Source organism: Fonsecaea monophora (assembly GCF_001642475.1).
Source record: "Fonsecaea monophora strain CBS 269.37 chromosome Unknown Scaff84, whole genome shotgun sequence".
Taxonomy (NCBI): Eukaryota; Fungi; Ascomycota; class Eurotiomycetes; order Chaetothyriales; family Herpotrichiellaceae; genus Fonsecaea; species Fonsecaea monophora.
The window spans coordinates 19,475-41,250 of record NW_019174015.1 but is presented as its reverse complement, the minus strand read 5'-3'; the positions used below and the strand labels follow the sequence as shown (position 1 = coordinate 41,250).

Sequence of the window (21,776 nt, the reverse complement as noted above, 5' to 3'; positions counted from 1 at the left end):
CAGTATTATGTACCGGATGTACCCCGACCGACTCTGGGCAGTATCTCGACAGTTCGGCAGTTAGTTGATAAAGTCTGTGGCCCACATCGCACGGGAACCAAAGTAAATATTCGCAATATATATCCATGTGGCACACAATTGTGGGTCGGGTCGTCTATCAAATGGTCATACAGGTAGTAGGGTGAATCTCCCCCAACAAAGAGTGTTGTCTATCGGACGTCGGGGATTTAGAATGGGGGTTGTCCGTTGGGCACCTATAGTGGGTAAGAATCGAACAGGGTATCCTTGAGTAGTGCACAAGATGAAGTTACCCTACATGTAACGACAGCAAGACTACAAACTGGATATCAATTGTCTGGTGGACAACTGGCATTTGCAACAGTGGAGCGGGGAATTTCAAAGGCACGCACCAGGGTCAAGCCGCTTTTGCAGACGACTATAGAGACCGCATATGCTTATCAGTAACGTCGCAAAGCAGCAGCTTGTGATAGTAGCCAACCAGATGCACTTGCTTCATCAAAGTGTGCATTGCATGAGACTTGTCGAGCCCACTTGAATGCTTGTACATCAGGAAGCTACGTGTACTTTTAGATGTACTTTTGGCTACCGATGCCGTCGATCAGTTTGCGGGCAGGTATAAGTGTATCATGGGTATCGGCATTTTCACTTCAATGACCTTTCCGGCGTTTTCTTTCTCCTGTCCTACCCCTTCGCTTTTGCCGAGCACCGAATGTCATTGCATCGTTACTCAAACTATGTGTCGGCAAAAGCGGTCGATCCGAGCACGGCAGAAATTGCCGTTGTTCGACGCGCTGAGGGCCGAACACTGCGGAAGTCGTGCGACAGATGCCATCAGCAGAAGCTGCGATGTGTCGGAGACAAAGCTTCATTGACTCGGTGCAAGCGATGTCAAAGGGCTGGACTCGAGTGCGTGTATGGGGCTCGATCCAGCAAAAAGGCGAGCCAATGTAGTCTCGACGACTTTGCCTCGTGGGACAATTGGCCAGGAAATTCCACAACTCCGCTATTGAATGATTCGGTGGGCGAGCTGGACACAATGTTCGATCTCGAGTTGGCACATTTCGATGCTGTCTTTCCTGTTTCTCCCACGTCTCAGCCTGGTAGCGGCGAAGGAAGTACTTCATTCGTCCCGCCTGCTTCTGAGCAAACCTCGGAGGATGCCGCCAATGTGGCGCCTGGCACGCATCTGGTGCCGTCGGGCAGCTCGCCAAAAGCAGAAGAGAGACGCATAGCTGAAGATCCAGGAACAGTAACGGACCTTGCCAAAGCTTTCCAGGACTTGGAAGCGACATTCCTCAGGACAATGCGAAATCAGACCGGCAACGGAACCCAAGATTGTAGAGTCAATCCCCAATTCCTGAAGTGACTGCAGCTGACTCCGGTTTGCAGATGCGATAGGTGAAGTCTTGAACGCTCTTGACGATTTCTTGGGAGCTCTAAGGCTCAGCAACGTGGCAGTAGCGAGCCACACTAGTACACCTCAAAGTCCACATGGCGCACACTTAAGAAGTAAACAAGCGTCCATCGCAGCTCAAGGCTACGTGCTTTGTGTTAGACTTTTGGCCTCCTCCTTGGAGCAGATGCTTCAAAGCCTCATGGCATCTCCATCGCCGGCGCCAATACTGACTGCATCTGGCACCTCTGCCGGTCCAAGCGAGACTCAACATGCAGGAAGTCTGAGAACAGGTCCGGGTGTATCAGCGAGTCTCTATTCCGATGCCAGCAGTATCCCGCGCAGTCTGCGGCTCGGAGATCTATTCGTTGCTCCAGACCCATTCGGCCACGCCTTGAATTCCAGCGTCGACCTCCTCCGCGTTGGTTGCAGCCGTCTTAATAAGATGGAAGGTTTGCTCGGGATTCCATCTAACCTGCGAGAACCAAGTACATCGTCCCTCGCTCATGTGGAGCCAGTGGATCTCGGTGAGCGGGCAGCCCGAGATAATGACTCTTCAAGGCAGTCGTTGCCGGCTCGCTTTGTCACATCGATATGGGAAGACGAGGCAAGCATCAACAAAAAGTCTTCTGTGGTGTGTCTACAGCGGTATCGTGCCGCAATCTTGGGCCTCACTGAGCACTGTCTTTGATGCGCAGTATTGTGGTGTCTCAAATAGATGTGGGTGGTACAAACTTCAAACTTGCAGTGTGGTTTACTCCAATAAATAGAATAAATCAATCCTCTATTCCACACTTCTAAGCAGATATTAGTAAGGAAGAATAGAGGCACTGATGGTGGCTGTGTGGCACCACATTGTCTATTGCTATGCATGGCCTGGGCATAGCCGGAATCTCGTTGGGCCTTGAGCACGACGAGCCGAGTGTTTCCTATTTATCTTTCAAGTCTTGCTGTTTCCACAAAGCAAGAGGACATCCTGTTCAGACAATCGAGGGAAATGTAATGGCCGAACCCGAAAACTCCCAAATGGTACCCATGTCTTGATACCCAACAAAACGAACCTCTGACGCGCCGAGCGATGGGATGCGGTTGATCAGAATGCTGTCCCCCGAGAGGTGCAACCTGCCTTCTCGGACTGATTCACGCCTCGACTTCCTGGACATTGATTCCAGGTTGAGTCGCGCCAACCTTGCCGCTCGGTGTCCCATTGACGAATCCGTTGACAGTTTCATTCGTCTTGGGCGGCGCTTTCGACTGAGTCTGGTCGGCCAAAACAGCCTCTTCACGGGCCTTCTGATAGTCGGCCTCGAGATCGTGGCTCCAAACCCACTTCATGCGACCAGAGAGCTTCTCGCGCACGATTGGCAGACAATCTTCGTATGACGAGATACCTTCAAATTCCTTGCCTTGCATCTCGTACACGTCACCCGCTTGGCGGCTGGTGATCTGGGCCTTCTGAGCGCGGGGCCGGCGGACGGCTTGATACAGGGCGGTGTATGCGGCTACGCCTGGCACGGGGTTGGCAAAGTAGTCCCTGACAACGAGGCCTAGAATGTAGGCGTCTTCGATGGCGTGACCGGCGCCAGAGCCTGTGTGTTTGCCACGAGTTAGCGAGATGAAGCTTGAAAAGATGGCAGTTGGCAACACAGTTCGAAGGAGAAGCACTCACCTTGATGTGGCAACATGGCGTGGGCCGCGTCCCCTGCCAGCACGACCTTGCCGTTGAGATATGTCCACTGCTCGAGCAGCTCGCGGTCATTGAGCCGCCACTTTCCAGGGCGGGCCTCCATCTCGCGAATCACCGCCCCGACCGTTGGTTCCCAGCCTGCATACTCGCGCTCGAGCTCCTCGCGGGGCGCACTGCTGGTCCAGCTCTCCTTCAAGTCGCCCAGCTCGCTCTCCGGCTTGGTCACAAAGCCCACGACATTGAGCGTCTTGTTTTGCGAGATCGGGAAGACCAGGAAGTGCTTGTCCGGCGCCAACCAACTCACCGCGTAGCTGGGGTAAGGCCACTTGTCGCTGATGGCGCTGAGCGGGAGCAGGCCTCGGTAGGCGATGCGGCCGCTGTATCGCGGTTTGTCGAGAGCGAACTGAGATCGAATCGTGCTGTGAATGCCGTCACAGGCGATCACCAGGTTCGCCGTTTCGGTCGGATTTGTCTCATTCGCAAAGTGAATTGTCACTTGGTCGCCATTCTCCTGCACCAACGATCAAGTGTCAGCAACACTGGGGCCAGTGGGTGTTGGGTGGCATAGTATCTCACAAGGGAGATAAGGGGCCATGGTTGGCTTACCTCGACTTTAGTTGCCTTCATGTCCGTCTTCAGCGTGACGCGACCGTGGTAATTGCGCCTCAATTCCTGATACAAGACATCGAGAATCTCTGCACGATGCACACTCAATTGTCTGACGCCGCCGTCGACATCCTCATCCATGGCACCAACCGCGACGATTTCCTCCCCGGTGTCGTACCGTCGACAGCTTCGGTGCACCCCATTGCGCTCGCCGGAGATGGCATTTGCTGCTTGCCAAACACCCAGTTTCTTCAGGATCCGGGCGGCGTTGACGCCGATACCGATGCCCGCGCCGATCTCCTTGTACGCTGGAGCCTGCTCGTAGACAGTGATGTTTTGCAGAGCTGGGTTTTGATACGCGATACTCAGGGCTGTTGTCAGACCTCCAATGCCACCGCCGATAACAGCGACTTTGAATGCTGTCGGGTCAGTGAGTGAACCGTTGCTAAGCGTTGCTGACGGCATCTTTACAGCGGCTGAAGCTGATAATGGCTGGATACCAGTGACTAGGACCGTGATATGACTGCAGGCCTTTGGGAATGGCAAAGTATTTCAAGCTCTCCGTCAATATACACCTGCTTGGCAGATCTTGAACAAGGGGGGTGTGGAACGCGAATCTGTTCAAGGACAAACCGAAAGACAACAGGTCTGGGAAGCGAGTCAACACGAACCGTGCAACAGACTCGATGGGCCGGGGCGTGTCTGTTGGGTTGAGAACCATGACCCACGGGGGTTTCATGAAGGTCTCCATGTCTCTTCTCCTCCTCGGAGGGCATCCCCGGGTGGTGCTGGGATGGCCGGAGGACACCCACAGAGGCCTAGAGCGACTTGAGGCTCTCCCCGGGATATCACACTGGGTGATTACTGTTGAGTCTACAGTGCAAGAGAGGTACGCCTAATGGGAGGAGTGAAAGTTTGAAGATCCGGAGACGGCTTCCGGCCGGGGAGAACGAGATATTCGCTAGGGTGATGGTGGGCCGGGGAGATACAGTAGCCAGTCAATCCATACGGATACGAGTACCGGAGGTCCATGTGATAAATTCTTACTTCCCATTTCCTGTCACTCCCCGTGTCTCTGTGAGAATCTCTACCCGAAAGCCGGATGAAGAGCCCCGTTCCTCCCTGGTACTCCTTGACCCGGGTGTCGGCATCCTTGCGGCGGCATGACCTGTGACCTGGAGCTCGCTTACGCCCTAGGCCATTGTCTGCCCGCGGAGAGACGCCGGGCTGCCCATTCATCATGCCGGTAGTGGCAGTTGCTGTCCAGACTGCGTAGATCACAAAAGAGACAGTCCAGTGTTAATCGAAACGGGCACATAGCAAACCAAGTGCAGTTGTGATGGGCCAGACGATGAAATTGACTAAATGCTTGTCCCTGGGGGCTCACTGTATTGTTCAGAAAGACGGGACTATATATATCCAAAGAAGATTTCGAACATATTGCCCAAGTCCCCTGCGCTGGACTTCCTTGTGGCAACTGTTCAACCACAACCAAGCTCGTAATCCGAAGACCAATCACAAATCCTTGTGCAGATTGGGCTCGCCTTGTGCCTTCCTGATCTTTTCGCCTTTCCAGATCAGAACCAGCAGACCCAACCATGTGACGAAGTTGATGGACGCAAAGGTTCCCCAGGCGGCGCCAAAGCTGACACCCTCGCCAAAAGGCAGTGCGTAGAAACCGATAGTGAACGCAAAGATCTGACGGAACAGATTGATGATGGTCGACACTTCGGCGGCTTGGGGCTTGTAGCAATCCGTGCAGTAGGCGTAGGTCAACGTCGTGCCCGCCTGGACACCAATACTGGCGACCGTCATGCCGACGGCGAGACCGATCCACGGGGTCTCGTTGTTGACGCAGAGGCCATGGATGATCAGTCCTGCAGGCAAGAAGAGGCCCAGAAAGCAGAGGTAAAGACGAGCCTCAGGCTTCCTGTATCCGTCGTGGCGGCGTGCGTAGCGATTGATCAATTGGTCAGAGATCCAACCTGTGCATGACTCTCCGATCAGACAGCCGAGCGTGAGCGGAATGCCCAGTAGGAGACCGTTTTGCGCCGTGTTGAAGTCGTAGAGCCTCTCAGTGATAGACGACGCCGTGAGAACGAAGACAATCGAGCCATAGGTATTGGTTGTCATGTAGTAGATACAAGGGATTGTGATCGCCACGTATTGGAGCATCTTGAAATTGGCCGAGAAGTCCGACAGGCTCAACTTGCGATCCAGAACTTTGCCGCGGAACGCCATCTTATGCCAGTAACTTTGGTTCTCAAGCTTGCTGAAGTCCGTGCGCGAGAAGAGCGTCTCGGGAAAGGAGACCAAGAAGATGGCCAGGACGACGCCGAAGATGATGGCATTGATCTATCGCGATAGTCAGTTTAAAAAGGTATTTACATGTGAGAAATCGTCGATGGCAGGTAGTCGTAGCACATACGAAGAAGATCCATCGCCACCCCAGGTTCAGCGCGATATAGCCACCAGCAATGGGACCAAAATGGGGCTGTATGTCTGTCAGTGGGTTCGTCTGCTTTCAGATTCCTTGTTTCCACTCACTCCGTTGGTGACAGCCAGAGCGTAAAATCCCATATACTTTCCACGTTCGCCTTGAAAGAACATATCACAAATCTGGGGGCATGTTAGACCAGTGATCAGAGAAGAGCTTCAAGATCGTTTTCGCTTACAGTAGCACCGCCGATGGCCAAAGCAACACTGGCGCCAATTCCGACAAAGCAGCGGCTGACGATCTCGCGAGCATAGGTCGAAGCATATCCCGACCCAACATTTGCACCGATGGCGATCAAAGTAAAGATCTGTCGAGAGTCAGAGAGACCGTTCCCTTGGAGTAAGATGGGAGAGTGACTTACCAGATAAGCAGGTCTCCGACCATACATATTGACGTACGGAGTCAAGAGCAGAGGAGTGATACCACCAAAGAGCGTATACGACGTCGTCAGGTAGCTGGCCTGCTGGTGGGTAACTCCAAAGTCTTTTGCAATCACTCCAAAAGCTGCCGGTACCATGCCAGCTCCGACTGTGGCAGGGTCAGTACCACTCTCTATCACTTTGAGAACTCCCAATCATGCTCACATTGAACGCAGAAAGCAAGGAGACATAGCAAGAACAGCACATAGTATTTGTACCACTTGGGCCAATTCTGTTTCCAATGTCAGCCTATATCCTTTGGTGGGCATACTACCCTAGTGACAACGAGTCCACGGCAAGACGTACAAGTGGATCAGCCTTGTGATCGGTAGGCTGGGGCACAAGAGGGAGGCCATGCTCATCAAGCTTCAACTCAGGTCTTTGGCCATGCTTCTCTATCTCAATCTCCATGCCGTCGTTATCTTCCACATGTGCCAGGACACGTAGGCTTTTCTCCTGACCCAGAGTTTTGGCAGCCATGGTTTGCACCGTAGAGGACAAGATGTCAACCAAGGATTCCCAAAGAGAAGGCAGTCAAGGGTAGTGAGGGTAGAGGGCACCGTAGGGTGTAGCAGGTCAACCAAGGCCTTTGGCGGGGGAGAGGGATTAAGATAGAAAGAGCGAGAAAGATTCATATAGCCAGCTGGACAAAAGAAGTCCTTTATCTTATTTACCATTCTTTTCCGCCTCGCGACGCCATGACTCTAACGACCCTAACGCCAACAACCCGGATCGAAGGGGGTCTGAGCTCCCAGGAATGGGAGAGGTGTGAGCGAGGCCGGGATAATCAACATACTGCACTAACAAGAGGAACTAACGTCTGGGGAACAGGAGGAAGGCCGGGGATGATATTTTTCTCTCGAGTGGGGATATACTTCCCCGGTCGGTCACGGGGAGCAAAACAATTGCGGGGAAAAAGGACGATGGAAGGGAATCTTATATCAAAGTCTCCCCGGACCAAAGACTCCTTGGCTAGTCGTACTTAGACCGTACGAGTACAACGAATAAAGTCCTTGAAGATGCTTCTGTCTTTCAGCCTATCCTGAAATTGATCTTCCTCACTGGCGCAAATAGTTCCTCGATAGGCACCTTCTTCTCAATCATCGACTGATCATAAAGGCACTGCACCAGCGCCTCCAGAGTCTTCCGGTTCTCTTCGATTCCGTATGGCCAACAGTCCTCTCCAAACACGTCATGAATCTCATCAAGCTCCTGAGGTAGCCACGGAAGCATGTATCTGAGGGCACCCGTGCTCTCCATCCGCTTCCGGGCCAACTCCTTGCTTTCATTCAGAGCGTTGTACAAGGCCGACGCCGCGAACTTGTTTTGCTCGTAGTAGTCTCGGCGCATGGCAACCAGATGCATGATCGGGAATATGCCTGTGCGTTTGTAATAGTCCATTTCCACTTTCTTGAAGTCGGGGAAGAGCCGGTCGATGTGCGGTGCTTTGCCCAGGCACGCTGGAATATCCGCGCCAATTGTCGCGTCAATCTCGCCACTCTCAAGGAGGTCGGACAGAGACTTTGTGGGATTGGTGTTCTGCGTGATTTTGATCGGCTTCAGTGGTTTCAAGGCGGACGGCTTCCCGTGAGAGCCTGGTCCCTCCATTTTACCTTCCACCCACTCAATGGACGATATGTCGACACCGTATTCATGCTGAAGCAGGCCTCGGATGAAGACGGCAGCGGTCATGGTGTACAATTGTACCCCGATCCTCTTACCGTTCAGGTCCTTTGGCTCTTTGATTCTGTCTTTGTTCACGACGATGAAACTGTGCCGGAAGACCCGAGAGGGAAAGACTGGTAGTGCAATGAAGGTGCTATCTCCTGCCACATGACGGGTAATATATTCTGAACTCGACAATTCCGAAGCATCGAATTCCTGGTTTGCTATCATCCGGTCGAAAATGTCCCGGGGGTGATGGACGTCAATGAAGTTCACCGACAGACCTGCTGGTTGCACCTCACCGACCGCAAGAGGCACCATACGGTCATAGAGTGCCGAGGCAAAGTTGCACCGTACAGGAGGCATGGCGAGAAGAGCAGGATGCCTTGTGTAAGACTTGCACAACGTCTAATGTGGTAAGGTAGGTATATGCGACACGATGGGGAGGTCGATCCAAACAATAATTTGCGGTCAGGGTTCGATAGGACAGGCATATGAGTATGGAACATATACTCATGAACCGTCCCTTTCTAGAACTGCGTCCACGCGTCTGGCCTCTGGGAGATGGAGTTACATTGACTGTGGTAACTCCCCGCCCGGTAAGTAATTCCGGCACATATTGAGCTTCACGATGCTGCACCTCAGGACCTCGTCCCTTGTATTGCCTTCATCGTTTTCGTGCTCCCGTAACTTGTCATTGTCTTTCTCGTATAGCCATCTTGTTTCTAGTATCGTTGAACGGGTATTTGTGTAAGATAGGATGAGAGAGGAGAAGAGACGCTGTCCTTAAAGGGCATTGTGGGAGCGCTGCTTTTGAGAGGCGACTGGACAGCACCCTTGTAAGTGCCAAGGCTCTAAAACCTAGTCCCTCTAGGGCAGCGCTAATGACATTCCAAACGAGTAAGCGCCAGTCTACTGTTTACTTGTACTTTACTCTCCTGAGCACTTCGAACAAACAGCCCTACGTCTTCCAAGACTTCTCAACTTCCACTGAAAGTACCTAGTATGCTTTCAACTCGACGCATTGGCCGCGAAGAGATCACTTACGAGGAGCCAAAAACAAGGAAACCAACATTCTGCACAAGTTGAGTTATCTCTCGAAGCAACTCAGATTTTATAACCGTCTGTACAAACGCCGCCGCCTCATAGAGGAGCGCGTTGCGCATCACCTGGGGTTGAGAACAGCTACTCTTTGTCATGTCGCCGAACCGACGCTGTGGCTCAATGGCAGCTTCAATGTTTGCATCCCAGTTCTTGTCGATGGCTCTTCGCGCGTGTTGATGCGGTTTCCACTGCCTTATCGAGTGGGGGAAGAGTTTCGGCCAGGCAACGGTGACGAGAAGGTCCGTTGTGAAGCTGGAGCATATGCCTGGCTACAACAGGAATGTCCTACCATACCAATTCCACGTCTCTATGGCTTCTCTCTGTCCTCTGGTCAATGTGTATGTGGCCTGCGCTGTTCTATATGGTTTTTCATTACTAAGGTTGATAGTTTACGACCGTAGAATGTCTCAATCCTATCCGCCGCATATTTGAGCGCTTTCGCCGTCTGCTTCTTTCGATTCTACGCTATCCTCTCCCCTCTCCCCTCACTCCTCATCAGTGTCGGCTCTCGAATGAGCTTGGGCCGTACCTACTTCTGGAATACATTGAAGAGGGGGAAATGCTCTCGAACACTTTAAATGACCGGTATAACGATGAAAAGCTACGGACCAATCTTTTCCGCGGCCTCTCGCGGGTTATACTCACGCTCTCTCGCATTCCCTTACCCAAGATCGGATCGTTTACCGTGGATGACCGTGGCTTTTTACAACTTACAAATCGACCTCTGACAATGCAAGTGCATGAACTTGAGAACGAGTGTATCCCTGTGAATACTGTAAGACATCATACATACTCTTCGGTCGACTCGTACGTGAACGGTCTCCTTTCGAATCACGACATCAACCTCCGCTACCAACCAAATGCAGTGAACGACAAGTACGATTGTTTAAGTCAAATGTCGGCTCTAGTTATTATGCGGTCCTTAGCTCCTCAGTTCTTCGATCACAACCTCAATACTGGCCCATTCGTATTTTGCCTGACTGATCTACATGCAAGCAATATTATAGTGGACAACTCCTGGAATATTCGCTGTCTCATTGACCTAGAATGGGCATCCTCGCTTCCCCTTGAGTTTCTGCGAACTCCGCCCTGGCTGACGAGGCAAGCAGTCGACGTGATTGATACCGAGGCTTACAATGTCCGCCGCGTGGAATTTATGAAGATATTTGAAGACGAGGAGGCCAAGTTGTATCCGGCTAGGAGCCCGCCCTACTCGACTGTCATGAATCGTGGCTGGCACAACGGGACCTTTTGGTATACCCTTGCCATGGAAAATATAACCGGTCTCAATTCGCTCTTCTACAAGAGGATCCAGCCAATGTATTCAGGAAGTCATTTGAAAGATGGCCACTTTTATCTCATCACGCACTTGTATTGGTCGCAAAAGGTTGGAGAGTTTATCGATGAAAGGGTTGAGGCCAAGAAGAAGTATGACCAAGATCTCGAAAATGCATTCAGAGCACACTGAGACGACTTCTCTGAGCCATATTGGAATGATGTATGAATAGATGATCCCTGAAATCCCAGTGATTTACTCCCTCTAGCATTTGGATTTTTGATCATTCGCCCTGTTCGGATTGCCTCTTTGGGAACAGAAAGTAGTCCGCGGCATATCACGTGGGAGCACAGGGCAACACCAGCCTTGTCCCAATCCAGGTTCAGGTGCGAGGAGCTTGGCGCCAGTTTTGGCAATGCGCAGCCTCGACTTGAGGGGTGGGCAATCTTTGACACAAAGGTCAATGTTCCCAAGTCACTCCTGTTGTCGCCCCCTCAAAGCTCCGCGTTAGCAGCACAGTATTGTTTCCGGAATGGCGAATTTGAAAGACCTGAACGAGCCATTCTATGTGCGGTATTAGTACGGATTTCTGCCATTGCTTGCATTTTCCTGAGTGATACTGATCGTGCGCAGCTCTGGCCACTCCGGTCGATTTGGCCATGAATTTCTAGGTACAAAGGCCTCAAGTATCCCACACTCGAATATCACTGACTGCTGGACAGAATTTGACTTCAGAGTGATCGGGGATGGTCGAAGCGCAACGGCGAGATATGCAAACAATTCAAATTACCGCAATGATTCCCTCATCCGCAAAGAGAGTACGTATTGGGTCTTCAGTGTCGCGTCGTCGAGCGACTGACATTCGTCCAGTGTGTGTCAGCGCCCTCCTCGTTTCAGAGATCAAGCGCATCATCAAAGACAGTGAGATCATGAAGGAAGATGACTCGCGGTGGCCACAAAAGAACAAGGATGGAAGACAAGAGCTTGAGATCAGACTGGGAAATGAACACATCCAATTTGAGGTTTGTCGGGCTCTCTACATGAATTGCCACTCGACTGACGCTGGGCAGACCGCAAAGATAGGCTCGCTCGGGGACGTGACAGACTCAGCCGATCCAGAAGGGCTGCGTGTGTTCTACTATCTGGTGCAGGATCTCAAAGCTCTAGTGTTCTCTCTGATATCTCTACATTTCAAGGTAAGCCTTCCTCGATCCAGGCGTGGAATGCTATGCTAATGGGAGTCAACCGCAGATCAAACCCATTTAGCCACTGTGCCTGCTACCCACGATCGTCGATACCCAACAAATCCTGAGTCTTGCTGCCGAAGCTATTTGGCATTCAATCTCGGTCGAAGCAGAATCCCTTGGGGTTCCAAAGGCGAAGAAGTTTTGGTCTGGAAGAGGGCCTCATAGAATGGCTTGTCCAAGACGGCTTCGATTTCACGGCCGCCGGAAAAAGTTGGATGCGCATAGAACATCGAGGTCCAACAGTGATTTCCACTGATCAGCCAAGATGCATCGAACCAGAACAGAGGCGGCCCGCAAACAAGAGCAGCCATGACATAGCCTGGCAAGCCTGGCACCCGTGATGGGATCGGTGATGCCAGGCCCGCGGCTTCACGACTTGAACCCCGCAAATGGCGAGAACCTCCGAAAGTCGGGGCGGGAGTTTTCTTAGCTGATGAAGGACCTTGAGCCCTCGCCTCTCCAATCGACTAGATTCCCGCTGCCATCCACCCGTCCACTATTCTCCGTACCTCTCATCATTCTCCTCCCCATGTATCTCGTGCTCTGACGAAGGGTTCTGTGCATTCTCTCATCCTGCGATTTCCCTGGCAATCCCATCCATCCGCCCTTCCCTCCCTACGTCCCGACATCTCCATCATATTCTCTCCATATGATAACCTTGCGGTTCCTCACCTTTCAATGCCAACCCATGCACCTGCTACACCGTTTGGTCCTCACACCTCCGAAATAGCTATCACTCAACCCAATGTCGCGTGCCCTGCTCCATTGACACCACCTCCAGAGAATGACGGAAATGAGACCTCGAGGCGTCTAGTCACGCCGCAGACACTCAATAGCGGGCATGTTTTCAACCGGCGACACGTCGGCGACAACACCGCTGCCGGTATGGCCCAGATGCAAGAAGAGACTTTGTATATCACCCCGCCAAGTTTCGATGAGAAAATCCACGCAGACGGTACCAGCGCGACATCTATGATAGATGGTGTTGATGATGACATGAGCCTAAGCGAGCGCATTGAGGACGACGGCGGTCGGGAAACAGGCGGATTTGATGCGACATCGGGCACACCCATCATATCGCAAGGCAATACCCGTCAAGTGGTGCCTGAAATGAGAGCCACAGAGGATGAGACAGGACCAGTATGCGGCAAGAGTGGCCTGGGCACATCATCGCCTCCGCTGATTTCGTCCGCGAACAATCGAACTGGAGGCTTTCCTCGAGCTGGGGAAACCCCCGGCAGGCCAGCCATTGATCAAGAACTAGACTGGTCGAACAACGATTTGAAGGAATGGGATTTTTCTCATCGGCAACTTCGACCGCAATATCCATCGGCCACATTCCAACCGTATTCCAAGTTCAAAGGCACGCAACAGTCAGACCGACAGATTTACAATGTGGAAGTGACCATTTTGACCGTGGACATTGAACAATGCAGCATGTCGGGATACCTTCAGATATGCGGCCTGACACCAGATCATCCCACATTGACCACCTTCTTCACCGGCGAGATCATTGGCGGCCCAAACCAGAAGTATAGCTTCAGGACCCGGGATCCCGCATGGGGCGCGAGCGACAAGACGGACCTGACGCACTGGGCTCGGTTTCCTGCATGGAGACCACTCAGTTTGCACGCGAAGCGCAACATCAACTTTGTCTATCCCATGAACCACGAGAACTGGTGGCAACAAGACTACATCTTCATGAGATGGAAGGAGCACTTTCTGGTCCCCGACTACAAGTTGAAATCCATCCAGGGAGCCAGTTTCGAAGGGTTCTACTACATCTGTTTTAATCAGATTGAGGGGAGAGTGAGTGGCATTTATTTCCACTCCAAGAGTGAGAAGTGAGTTTTTCAACAGTCCCCATTGTGCGCTGAGATACACGAAAGCTAATCTTCCAGGAACAGATATCAACAACTCGAATTGAAGCACGAAGGAGAACCCGGCGTCTGGAGGATGGGCGTCTGTCCAGCGGTGGAGTTCCGTTGAAAGACGAATCGGAACATGTTTCATGGCTCGATGGGGGAGAATCCGACCTGCGTTCTTGTGTATACTTTACATCTGTAGATGATCATCTTGCTGGGGGTGTCTCGTTTTTTTTTCCTTTTTATTTTGCTGGCAGGATAGATTTTTGATAACGGCCAGATCACGAACTTGAGACTTAGCCGGGGCCTTTTGTAACGCGGCGCCTTTTTCATTGTTGGGGAGAATCGAGACGCAGAAATTTAATACGGTTGTCATTTTGGAATTGTTCTGTTTCTTTCGGAAATCACACGAGACTGTGAAACTGATTCGTCATCGTCCAGGGTCAGGAAGCTTGATTTGGCGGAACTTTGCAAAGCTGCTAAAAATCAGAAGAGAGCACATGGCTTGTCAGCTAATGGCAATAAAGATTCAGGCCCGATGACAATTAACCTTGTGGCCCAATGTGATGCATGATGCATGATGTATGATGTCGGATGTCGAGTGTAGGGACACGTAGTACGCAAGGAGGAACACCGAGGCGTTAGGCCTGGTTGGATTTTGGAGAGATGGAAGAGGCATGAGCTGAGGGGGTGCTGGGACCAACTGGGATTATTTTTAGGGGCCTCCAAGGCTCCAAGGGGATAACTGGGGGTTTGATGCACCTAGACACATACCTGGAGGTAGTACACAGCACATGCCTACAAGTAGGTTTACTAGTTGCTTGTGGGCCTTCACTAGCCTAATCGATATAGGTGCTTTGAGTTCTCTTGGGGTGGCTCTAGGTGGTTCTGGGCCTGGTTCCGTGCTTTCTCCGCGCTGCCCCTCTCACTCCAAGGCTCGAGTGCCTTTAACCATTACCCAACTGCAAGGCCATCGCACCCACCCACCTGCGCCGCTTATCCCCTCAAAGGACTCATTCGATGCCTTGTGTGGCCAGCGTCTTATTTGCTGCAAACGCACCCAAGTGCGGTTTCTTTGTAGACAGCAAACCGTTCAGGTCATGCATCTAGCCACCACGGTTTCAGTACAAATGACTATTATTCCACCCCTCTCTTCATCTGCGTCCACGGTATCTGCGCTCTAGTAGAATCTCAATCCCCAGTCGCTGCTGGCCGTGCGCTCGTTCGCGGCTTCGCCACTTCTCATTTGCGTGTTGCAGGTTTGGCTTGTCCTGACTCTTATCTCTGTCGCATTCGCACTACGCTTCACGTGGGAAAATCCGGGGTGTCGATGACATTTACCATCGCCAGCCCGACAGTTCAGATCCTTTGATGACGACCGGGTCGGGGTCAGATATGAATTGACCTGCACTATGGTAAAGCCGTCTCTCCACACCCGCACAACTAACTTTTGTGAATTCGCTCAATGACTGATGCTCGCTTTCTAGGGTTGCTGTGCATCGAGACCAACAGACTCGCGTGATCCAGACCATGGACACCCACATGCACCTCCTCAGACTCAACACTCCTCTCAGGTCATAACATCGCAGACGGCAATCAATGGTGCATCCCACGACCCCGACTCACGCAACTTCGGGGCTCCTTCAGGTCTGTCGATCCATCAGAGTGAGACCTCGAGATCGGCACTGTCCACGCCCCGAGACTCCGTCAACCACAACGCCAGATCGCGGCAGCACCGACGCTTGTCTCTAGCAGATCATTATAACTTGCCTCTGCAGCCACCTAAGCCGTGGAAGAGCAAAGACAGGACATGGACATACACCCAGTTGCAGCGAGAGAGGTATGAGTTCTTCGAGACCAGAGTCACAGGGATCCCCGAAATCTGGCACGGCTTGAAGCAGGTGATTGAATGTCTGCACGAAGGTGATCTGGCCGACGCCCAGGGGATCCTCGATGCCCTCTCGGTGACACTCCCCACGGGGAAACTCGAGGAGGGGGCATATGATGAGCACGGAAACCTGTACAAGATACCCCAAGCCGTCATTTCAGACCCCATCGACGTGATCGAGGACCACACAGACATGGACTCCCAGACCGTCAACGGGACTAACGATATCGACCCTATTGCAGCCAAGCTAGAAGCCGCAGAGGATGGCGGCAATCTAGACGGCAGCAAGGACGGATCCAATGAAGAAAAGGTCAAGGAAGCAAAGGGCAAAGCACCCGTGCCAAAGGACGCTGTTAAAGTTAGATGTCGGCTTAGCGATCGTGGAGACCCTGATGTGGTTGTTCTGTTGGGTAAGAGCCAGAGGGTGAGCGCACTGGTTCAGAGGATCCGGGACGAAACAGACGTGAGAACTTCAGCCAGTTGTCCGCCATTACTATGACTGACATGTCACATAGGTTCCCAGCAAAGCCAAGATACGCATCGCATATCTGGGCAAGATTTTGGACGAAAAGCTGAGCTTGGAAGAACAAGGCTGGAAGGAAGGCCATGTGGTCAATGCTCTTGTGGTGGGGGTATACAGTTGACCTGCCAGCCTGCCTTGCCTGAAAGATGTTGAGCAATGAATGCTGTGAGGAGGTTCGAGAGGTTTTCGTTTTGTTTGGGTTTTATACGGGACCGCGTTGTCCAAGCCAGCGATGATTGATTTTCAGATACCCTGCACAGTGTATATCCATCTAATGAAGATGTACAAAAGGCTCGACGGCGTCAAACACGTTCCCAGAGGGAGATGGAGGTCACTGCAGAGAAGAAAGACGGGAGAATCTGTGGAGAGCGAGGGAACAGCTGCGATGAGATTAATTTCTAATTACATGCATTGAGTGATGAACCAGCAATCCAATACCCGAGGGGATATTTCGCATTGATCGTCTCTTGAGCATTGCCCATGATACAACTACGACTACTACGCCTACAGAGCCTGACGTAGTATGTCCCTACCTACCTAGGTCCCTTATGTAGACTCGACGGACGTGTGACATGGTCCTGTCCGCGTCCTTGAGGTCCTTGTCTGTCCTTGGTCTATAAGCGGGAGGATCAAGGGATTGCCGTAAGTATTGCATCGTATACACTTACGTCTCCGTACCAGCGAGTGGGTTGATGATGTGTGGTATGGTGGAGTGGGCTCATGGCAGGACTGAAACCGCGAGGCTGAGATGCAGAGGAGGAGACGAGGTATATGACTATGACACAACAGGATTTGAGAGTGTTGGATGCATCGTCTACCTATCCACAAGTACATTAAGGTACTGTGGGACACTGTTTTCCAATGCTTGTACAATGAGTAGTGCGAGAGAGGATATTGGATAACGTCTACTTGGTGTTGTTGAGGGGTGGTGTGACGGGAATTCCCTCGCATGAAAGTACTGGTAAAGGAAACGTGTGACGGTCCTTGCTTGATTCGTAGGCACGCAAGAGAGAATTGATCCCATTGCTTGGAGAGACACACCTAATTTCTCGCACCTCGTACTGGCCCGTACAAGCTTTTATACTTTGTATGTAAGAGACCAGAAGACTCACGTAACTACGAACTACCTGAACCAGGAAGCAAACAAACAGAGTGTACTTTTTCATCATGGACATGCCCACCCGCGCATCCATGTATCTATCCATCGTCTTCTTTTCCATCCTGTTGGGCCTCAGACGAACCCTGGTCTTTCTGCAGACGCTTCTCGCTCGGGTCGTGGTGGGCCCACGCACGGCCGAGGTGCTGCAGCGTTTCCTGGATGACCAGCAACAGTGTTGGGATTTTCTATGATTTTTTGGGAGAGTTCACACGACGAGGAGAGTAAGGACGAGAAAGATTGAATAGGCTGCTCTGGTATATAGCGTTGTGTGTAGGAACGGCGATTTGGGAGGAGGAAGTGAGAAGCGGGAAGAAAAGAAGCAACGAAAAAGGAAAGGCAGGTCAGCCGTGCACAGATTTCGTCCAACCTCGAAACATCCTGCATCAACCACTGTCACTTCAACCACCACTACCACCTCGACTCAACATAGTCAACTTACGCACTAATAACTGTGTGATGGTAATCCATGGCGTAATCTATGGCACCAACATATCCAGGAGAAACAGCCCCGATCAACTTCCTAGACACTGAGCGGCTCAGACCTTGACCATGACATCCTCAACCACGACATCGACACCACCCACCGCCTCAGCCGTGTCAACACTCATCGAACACTCGGCTGCCAAATCCGCCGCCGAGTCTCTGGCAATTACCGTCCTACACAATCTGCAGTACCAGCACGAGTGGACAGATCTGAAGCTCCACCTCGCCTGCCCCAGTATCACTCCTGGCGACGCCCATGCCTCTGCAGGGCTCATTGACTTGGACGGGATCCACTTTGTGCATTCGAGTAATTCATCCCGGTCGACTTCTCCGTCGAGGTCGGGCTCATCCACGCCGACCGGGAACGGAAATCCATCATCACAACCATTCATGCAGCCACAGCCACTGGCGAGTTCTCCTGGAGGCACCGTTCCCATAATCTCTGGCCTCCCACCCCAGCACACCTACCTCCATCCGGACCTGCAGACGTACTTGATCAAGCACAAGATCAAGGAGTCGGATATCCAGGTCCAAAGGGAGTTTGTGCTGCCACTCGCAATGGGCGAGAAATGGAGCTTGGCGAGGCTGTGTGGTGTGTTCGACCAGTTGCCCGAGAGGGAGACTGTCAGGGTCCGTCGTCCCATGTCCCCAACCGGAGGGAACCCAGCCGAGAGGCGTAGTAAGGTTGGTGAAACTGCCAACGAGAGCGGCGCGGCTGGTGCAGTGTACGAACACAAGGACTCGAAAAGGGTGCTCTGTGGCATGCGCGCTCGCGAAGGCGGAGGCGGCGACGGCACCATCGTCTACTACATCATGCAAGAAGGGGAGGTCAAACCGCGGCAGAACGGATGAAGCCGGCAAGCCGTCCATTACCCAATCCAATGTCGTTGCTACTCGGGCACTGAGACGAACTTGAATGGATGCCCCCAGCGAGCATCGAGCGGACACGTGGTTCCAGCGCAGCGCCAAAACCTCTCGATAGTTAGTGGCGGGAACAAACACGGCATGCTTGAAGGTGAACCTATCTGCACCAGGTGCTACCAGCTAGAAGATACGCCGCGCCGCGCAATCATCATTGTGTCCTGCCAGATACGGGAGTTTGATCACGGCACGAGGCTCATGAATGTATATGCGATTTTGTGTGATCCCGCGACTCGACTGGGCCGTTCCTGACAACAAATCACGTCCAACTGAAAAGAACAGATCAGGGAATACAGGGGTCGTTCAATTTACCCACCAACAACGACAAAGAGGAGACTGGAGCGAGGATATATCACCTGTCTTTTTTTTCTCTCCACAGCCTCAGTCAGCATAACATGGCATAGTACGCGCTAGAATGCCAGACCAGACATGTCCTGCACATGCAGACCGAGGAGGTCGATGGTGCCCTAACTGGAAGTTTATGTACCACCCGAAAAGGAGAAGAAGTTGCCAGACGAGTCGGGCCGCGGAAAGCGAAGTCGACACAGAGACGGAGACAGAAACACACACAAGAAGAAAGATAAATAGGTGCAGAGGACGACGATAGATTATTAGTTTTAATGTACGAGGTAGATTACACACGTCAGGGTCCTTTTCCCAAGATCTCCTCACGCTGGACTTTTTTCTGCGAAAAAGGGGGGGGGGGGGGGGGGGAAAGAGAAAAAGAGAGAAAGAGAGGGAGAGCCCCTAATTGCATGCGCCCAAAACGACAATCTCGTAGCGAAGAGATCAAGCAGGTGATTGAACATGGCTATCGAAAACACGTTTCCTTCATTCCTTCAATTAATGCGGTGCAGCCCCGGAGATGGACAGATAGACAGTGTCCTCGCTCCCCATAAAGACTTGACTCCCAAAGCGCTTTCATCAAACACACCAGTGGTGCCGTGCCATGCCGGATAATCCTCAAAGCCCGCTGTAAACCAGAACGCGCTCCAGTTCCCCAAAAAAGGGTGCCGTGCTTTGTGAATGAGTGAGAATGAGTGAGTGAGTGAGTGATGTATGTTTTGCTTTTCTCTCTATGCAGCAGCAGCAGCCTGTCGGAGTCGCTAATGTCGAGTGAACCACTGGTGGCCCTTCAACTTCTCCGACCTGACCACCTTGTGGCTCTCGCCGTGCCGAAAGTGGCGATGATGATCGTGTCTCGCCAACTTCTTGGCCTCTTTCGCGTCTTCTTTGGCCTTTCTCTCTTGAAAATCTTCGATCGACTCGAGCACGTCGTATTCCTGGACCGGAATGCCTTCAATCTTCTTGACCTTGGACCCTTCGATAAAGACGCACAAGCCCGCGGCAATAGCGACTAGACAGCCCAACGTGATCCAAACACCGGTACCCCACGAGGGTCGGTCGAATCGGTTCCAATGCCACATCCAGACGCAAAGAAGAACTTGGAAAAAGGTGTTGAGTATGTACATCCACACGACAAAGTCGATGGTCCACGATTTTGAAGGGGGAGCCCGAAGGCCTGTTAGAGGCGCCTCCGGCATGGACGCCGCAGGGATAGGGATGGCAGGGTTCTCTTCCATCTTGGCGATTTCCTCTTCTGTATATGGGGGAGGCGCTTCTGGAGTACGCGGGTGGTCATTGTTGTACACGGGAGGAGGACCGATGTGTTCCTCCAACTTGTCTGAGCCCGGAAGGCGGTACCAACCCCGATATATACCTGCGAGACGGCGATGGAAGCGTTCGTCGCCGCCAATCCGCCAGCGCATGAGGTAAAACCAATCTCGGGCTCGCCAAGGCAACAGACCAAAGGCCGTCACGCAGAAGAGGCCGTTGAGGATCTGGGAATCAATCTCGATCCACTTCTCTCGAGCGCTACTGTCGTCGTCGCAGGACGGGTGGCACATGGCCGGAGCAGCTTTAAGGAGGACGAAGAAAATCATGGCACCCCATCCAACGATGTTAAGCCCGTAGATGGTGACAATAAAACCAAAAGGGGTGAGGAAGAATGTCCAGAAGGCGCGGAGACCAATCATGGTGGACTGGGTCCAGGTGTGTTTCTTGGGGAAGCGGTAACCATTGGGATATGTGCCTGTCTCGTCCGGACCGCCTTGGATTCGCACTGTTTGCGGCCCGTCACTGGTAGTTTTCGAGGTCATGGAGGAATCTCGCTCTTGAGCTTTGGCAGTCTCGTCGTGCTTCTCCGAGCTAAAATGGATAGTATTAGCGGGGGTGTTCTGTGTCTGTGTGTCTGTGATAGATAAGAATGGAAAACAGCAAGAAAAGAGCTCACCTGGCCACTGGCTGGATTTCTTCTGGCTGGCCATGAGCCGGCTGTTGGACTTGAGTAGTCGCTGCCTCCTCAAGGAGCGGTTCCTGCATTATAGTCGGCGCTCTCTTGGGAAAGTATTCATGTCTCTCTTCTGCAATGGCTGGCGGTGCGTTGGCTGACAGCGAGCTCTTTCTCGTCCGCGTACTAGCAGAACTTGTCCTGGCCACCCGTCGCGCATGGATTTCATGCGGGTTTGTCCCTCGACGTTCCATCTGGCCCTCATGCGTCCATCCCTCGGCTGCAAAAGCGCCATTCCTGATCTCGGGCAGTGTAGGGATTTTGGAGCCGATTTCGCCAGTGGCCTGCCACATGCCTAGAGGAGGGTTGCTCTCGAGAAACGACTGTGTGAGGGAGCCTGTCCGAGTGCGAGACCGTATAGAAGAGGGGGTTTTGGAGAGGCGAGAGACAATTGAGGGTCTCCGACTTGGATCCCTGGTGCTATTGCCGACCCTTCTGAAAGATACATCGTTGACATCGGGTTCGTAGGAGGGAAATGGTTCCGATTGTGTCGGCGGAGTCGCCATCGTGGGCTGTGGTGGCAAATGTGAACAAGAGCCGCGGCCAAGTTGGAAAAAGACTAACGGTCCAAGTCACGCAACGAGGGCGGACCGGGCATTATAACTGAACAACTGAAACCTGGCGTGGCGGCGGACGCAGTGTCATGGTGATTCGTGTCCAAGGTGGACAATC

At 52.4% G+C, this 21,776-nt stretch overlaps 10 protein-coding genes across 10 annotated transcripts; 6 read left to right on the top strand and 4 right to left on the bottom strand.

Annotated features, from left to right (window-relative positions):
- Positions 1–1,057: 1,057 nt before the first annotated feature.
- Positions 1,058–2,105, top strand: AYO21_09025 (hypothetical protein; the record flags this gene model as incomplete). Its single annotated transcript, XM_022658963.1, has 2 exons — positions 1,058–1,358; positions 1,411–2,105. The coding sequence occupies 2 exons, from the start codon at positions 1,058–1,060 to the stop codon at positions 2,103–2,105; spliced, it is 996 nt and encodes a 331-aa protein (XP_022508704.1).
- Positions 2,106–2,554: 449 nt separating this feature from the next.
- AYO21_09024 (hypothetical protein) lies at positions 2,555–4,458 on the bottom strand (the record flags this gene model as incomplete). The annotated part of the gene is made up of 4 exons (XM_022658962.1): positions 2,555–3,003; positions 3,084–3,612; positions 3,708–4,126; positions 4,179–4,458. The coding sequence occupies 4 exons, from the start codon at positions 4,456–4,458 to the stop codon at positions 2,555–2,557; spliced, it is 1,677 nt and encodes a 558-aa protein (XP_022508703.1).
- A 764-nt stretch (positions 4,459–5,222) lies between these two features.
- AYO21_09023 (hypothetical protein) lies at positions 5,223–7,103 on the bottom strand (the record flags this gene model as incomplete). Its single annotated transcript, XM_022658961.1, has 7 exons — positions 5,223–6,062; positions 6,136–6,201; positions 6,255–6,326; positions 6,383–6,511; positions 6,566–6,732; positions 6,789–6,855; positions 6,930–7,103. The coding sequence occupies 7 exons, from the start codon at positions 7,101–7,103 to the stop codon at positions 5,223–5,225; spliced, it is 1,515 nt and encodes a 504-aa protein (XP_022508702.1).
- Positions 7,104–7,655: 552 nt separating this feature from the next.
- AYO21_09022 (hypothetical protein) lies at positions 7,656–8,654 on the bottom strand (the record flags this gene model as incomplete). Its single annotated transcript, XM_022658960.1, has 1 exon — positions 7,656–8,654. One exon carries the CDS (start codon positions 8,652–8,654, stop codon positions 7,656–7,658), a length of 999 nt encoding a protein of 332 aa, XP_022508701.1.
- A 1,297-nt stretch (positions 8,655–9,951) lies between these two features.
- On the top strand, positions 9,952–10,860 carry AYO21_09021 (hypothetical protein; the record flags this gene model as incomplete). The annotated part of the gene is made up of 1 exon (XM_022658959.1): positions 9,952–10,860. One exon carries the CDS (start codon positions 9,952–9,954, stop codon positions 10,858–10,860), a length of 909 nt encoding a protein of 302 aa, XP_022508700.1.
- Positions 10,861–11,200: 340 nt separating this feature from the next.
- Positions 11,201–11,934, top strand: AYO21_09020 (hypothetical protein; the record flags this gene model as incomplete). Its single annotated transcript, XM_022658958.1, has 6 exons — positions 11,201–11,247; positions 11,302–11,339; positions 11,391–11,486; positions 11,539–11,690; positions 11,739–11,864; positions 11,920–11,934. The coding sequence occupies 6 exons, from the start codon at positions 11,201–11,203 to the stop codon at positions 11,932–11,934; spliced, it is 474 nt and encodes a 157-aa protein (XP_022508699.1).
- A 659-nt stretch (positions 11,935–12,593) lies between these two features.
- AYO21_09019 (hypothetical protein) lies at positions 12,594–13,763 on the top strand (the record flags this gene model as incomplete). Its single annotated transcript, XM_022658957.1, has 1 exon — positions 12,594–13,763. One exon carries the CDS (start codon positions 12,594–12,596, stop codon positions 13,761–13,763), a length of 1,170 nt encoding a protein of 389 aa, XP_022508698.1.
- Positions 13,764–15,192: 1,429 nt separating this feature from the next.
- On the top strand, positions 15,193–16,312 carry AYO21_09018 (hypothetical protein; the record flags this gene model as incomplete). The annotated part of the gene is made up of 3 exons (XM_022658956.1): positions 15,193–15,195; positions 15,268–16,131; positions 16,184–16,312. 3 exons carry the CDS (start codon positions 15,193–15,195, stop codon positions 16,310–16,312), a joined length of 996 nt encoding a protein of 331 aa, XP_022508697.1.
- Positions 16,313–17,899: 1,587 nt separating this feature from the next.
- AYO21_09017 (hypothetical protein) lies at positions 17,900–18,685 on the top strand (the record flags this gene model as incomplete). Its single annotated transcript, XM_022658955.1, has 1 exon — positions 17,900–18,685. One exon carries the CDS (start codon positions 17,900–17,902, stop codon positions 18,683–18,685), a length of 786 nt encoding a protein of 261 aa, XP_022508696.1.
- A 1,175-nt stretch (positions 18,686–19,860) lies between these two features.
- Positions 19,861–21,610, bottom strand: AYO21_09016 (hypothetical protein; the record flags this gene model as incomplete). The annotated part of the gene is made up of 2 exons (XM_022658954.1): positions 19,861–20,962; positions 21,048–21,610. 2 exons carry the CDS (start codon positions 21,608–21,610, stop codon positions 19,861–19,863), a joined length of 1,665 nt encoding a protein of 554 aa, XP_022508695.1.
- Between the last annotated feature and the right edge of the window lie 166 nt (positions 21,611–21,776).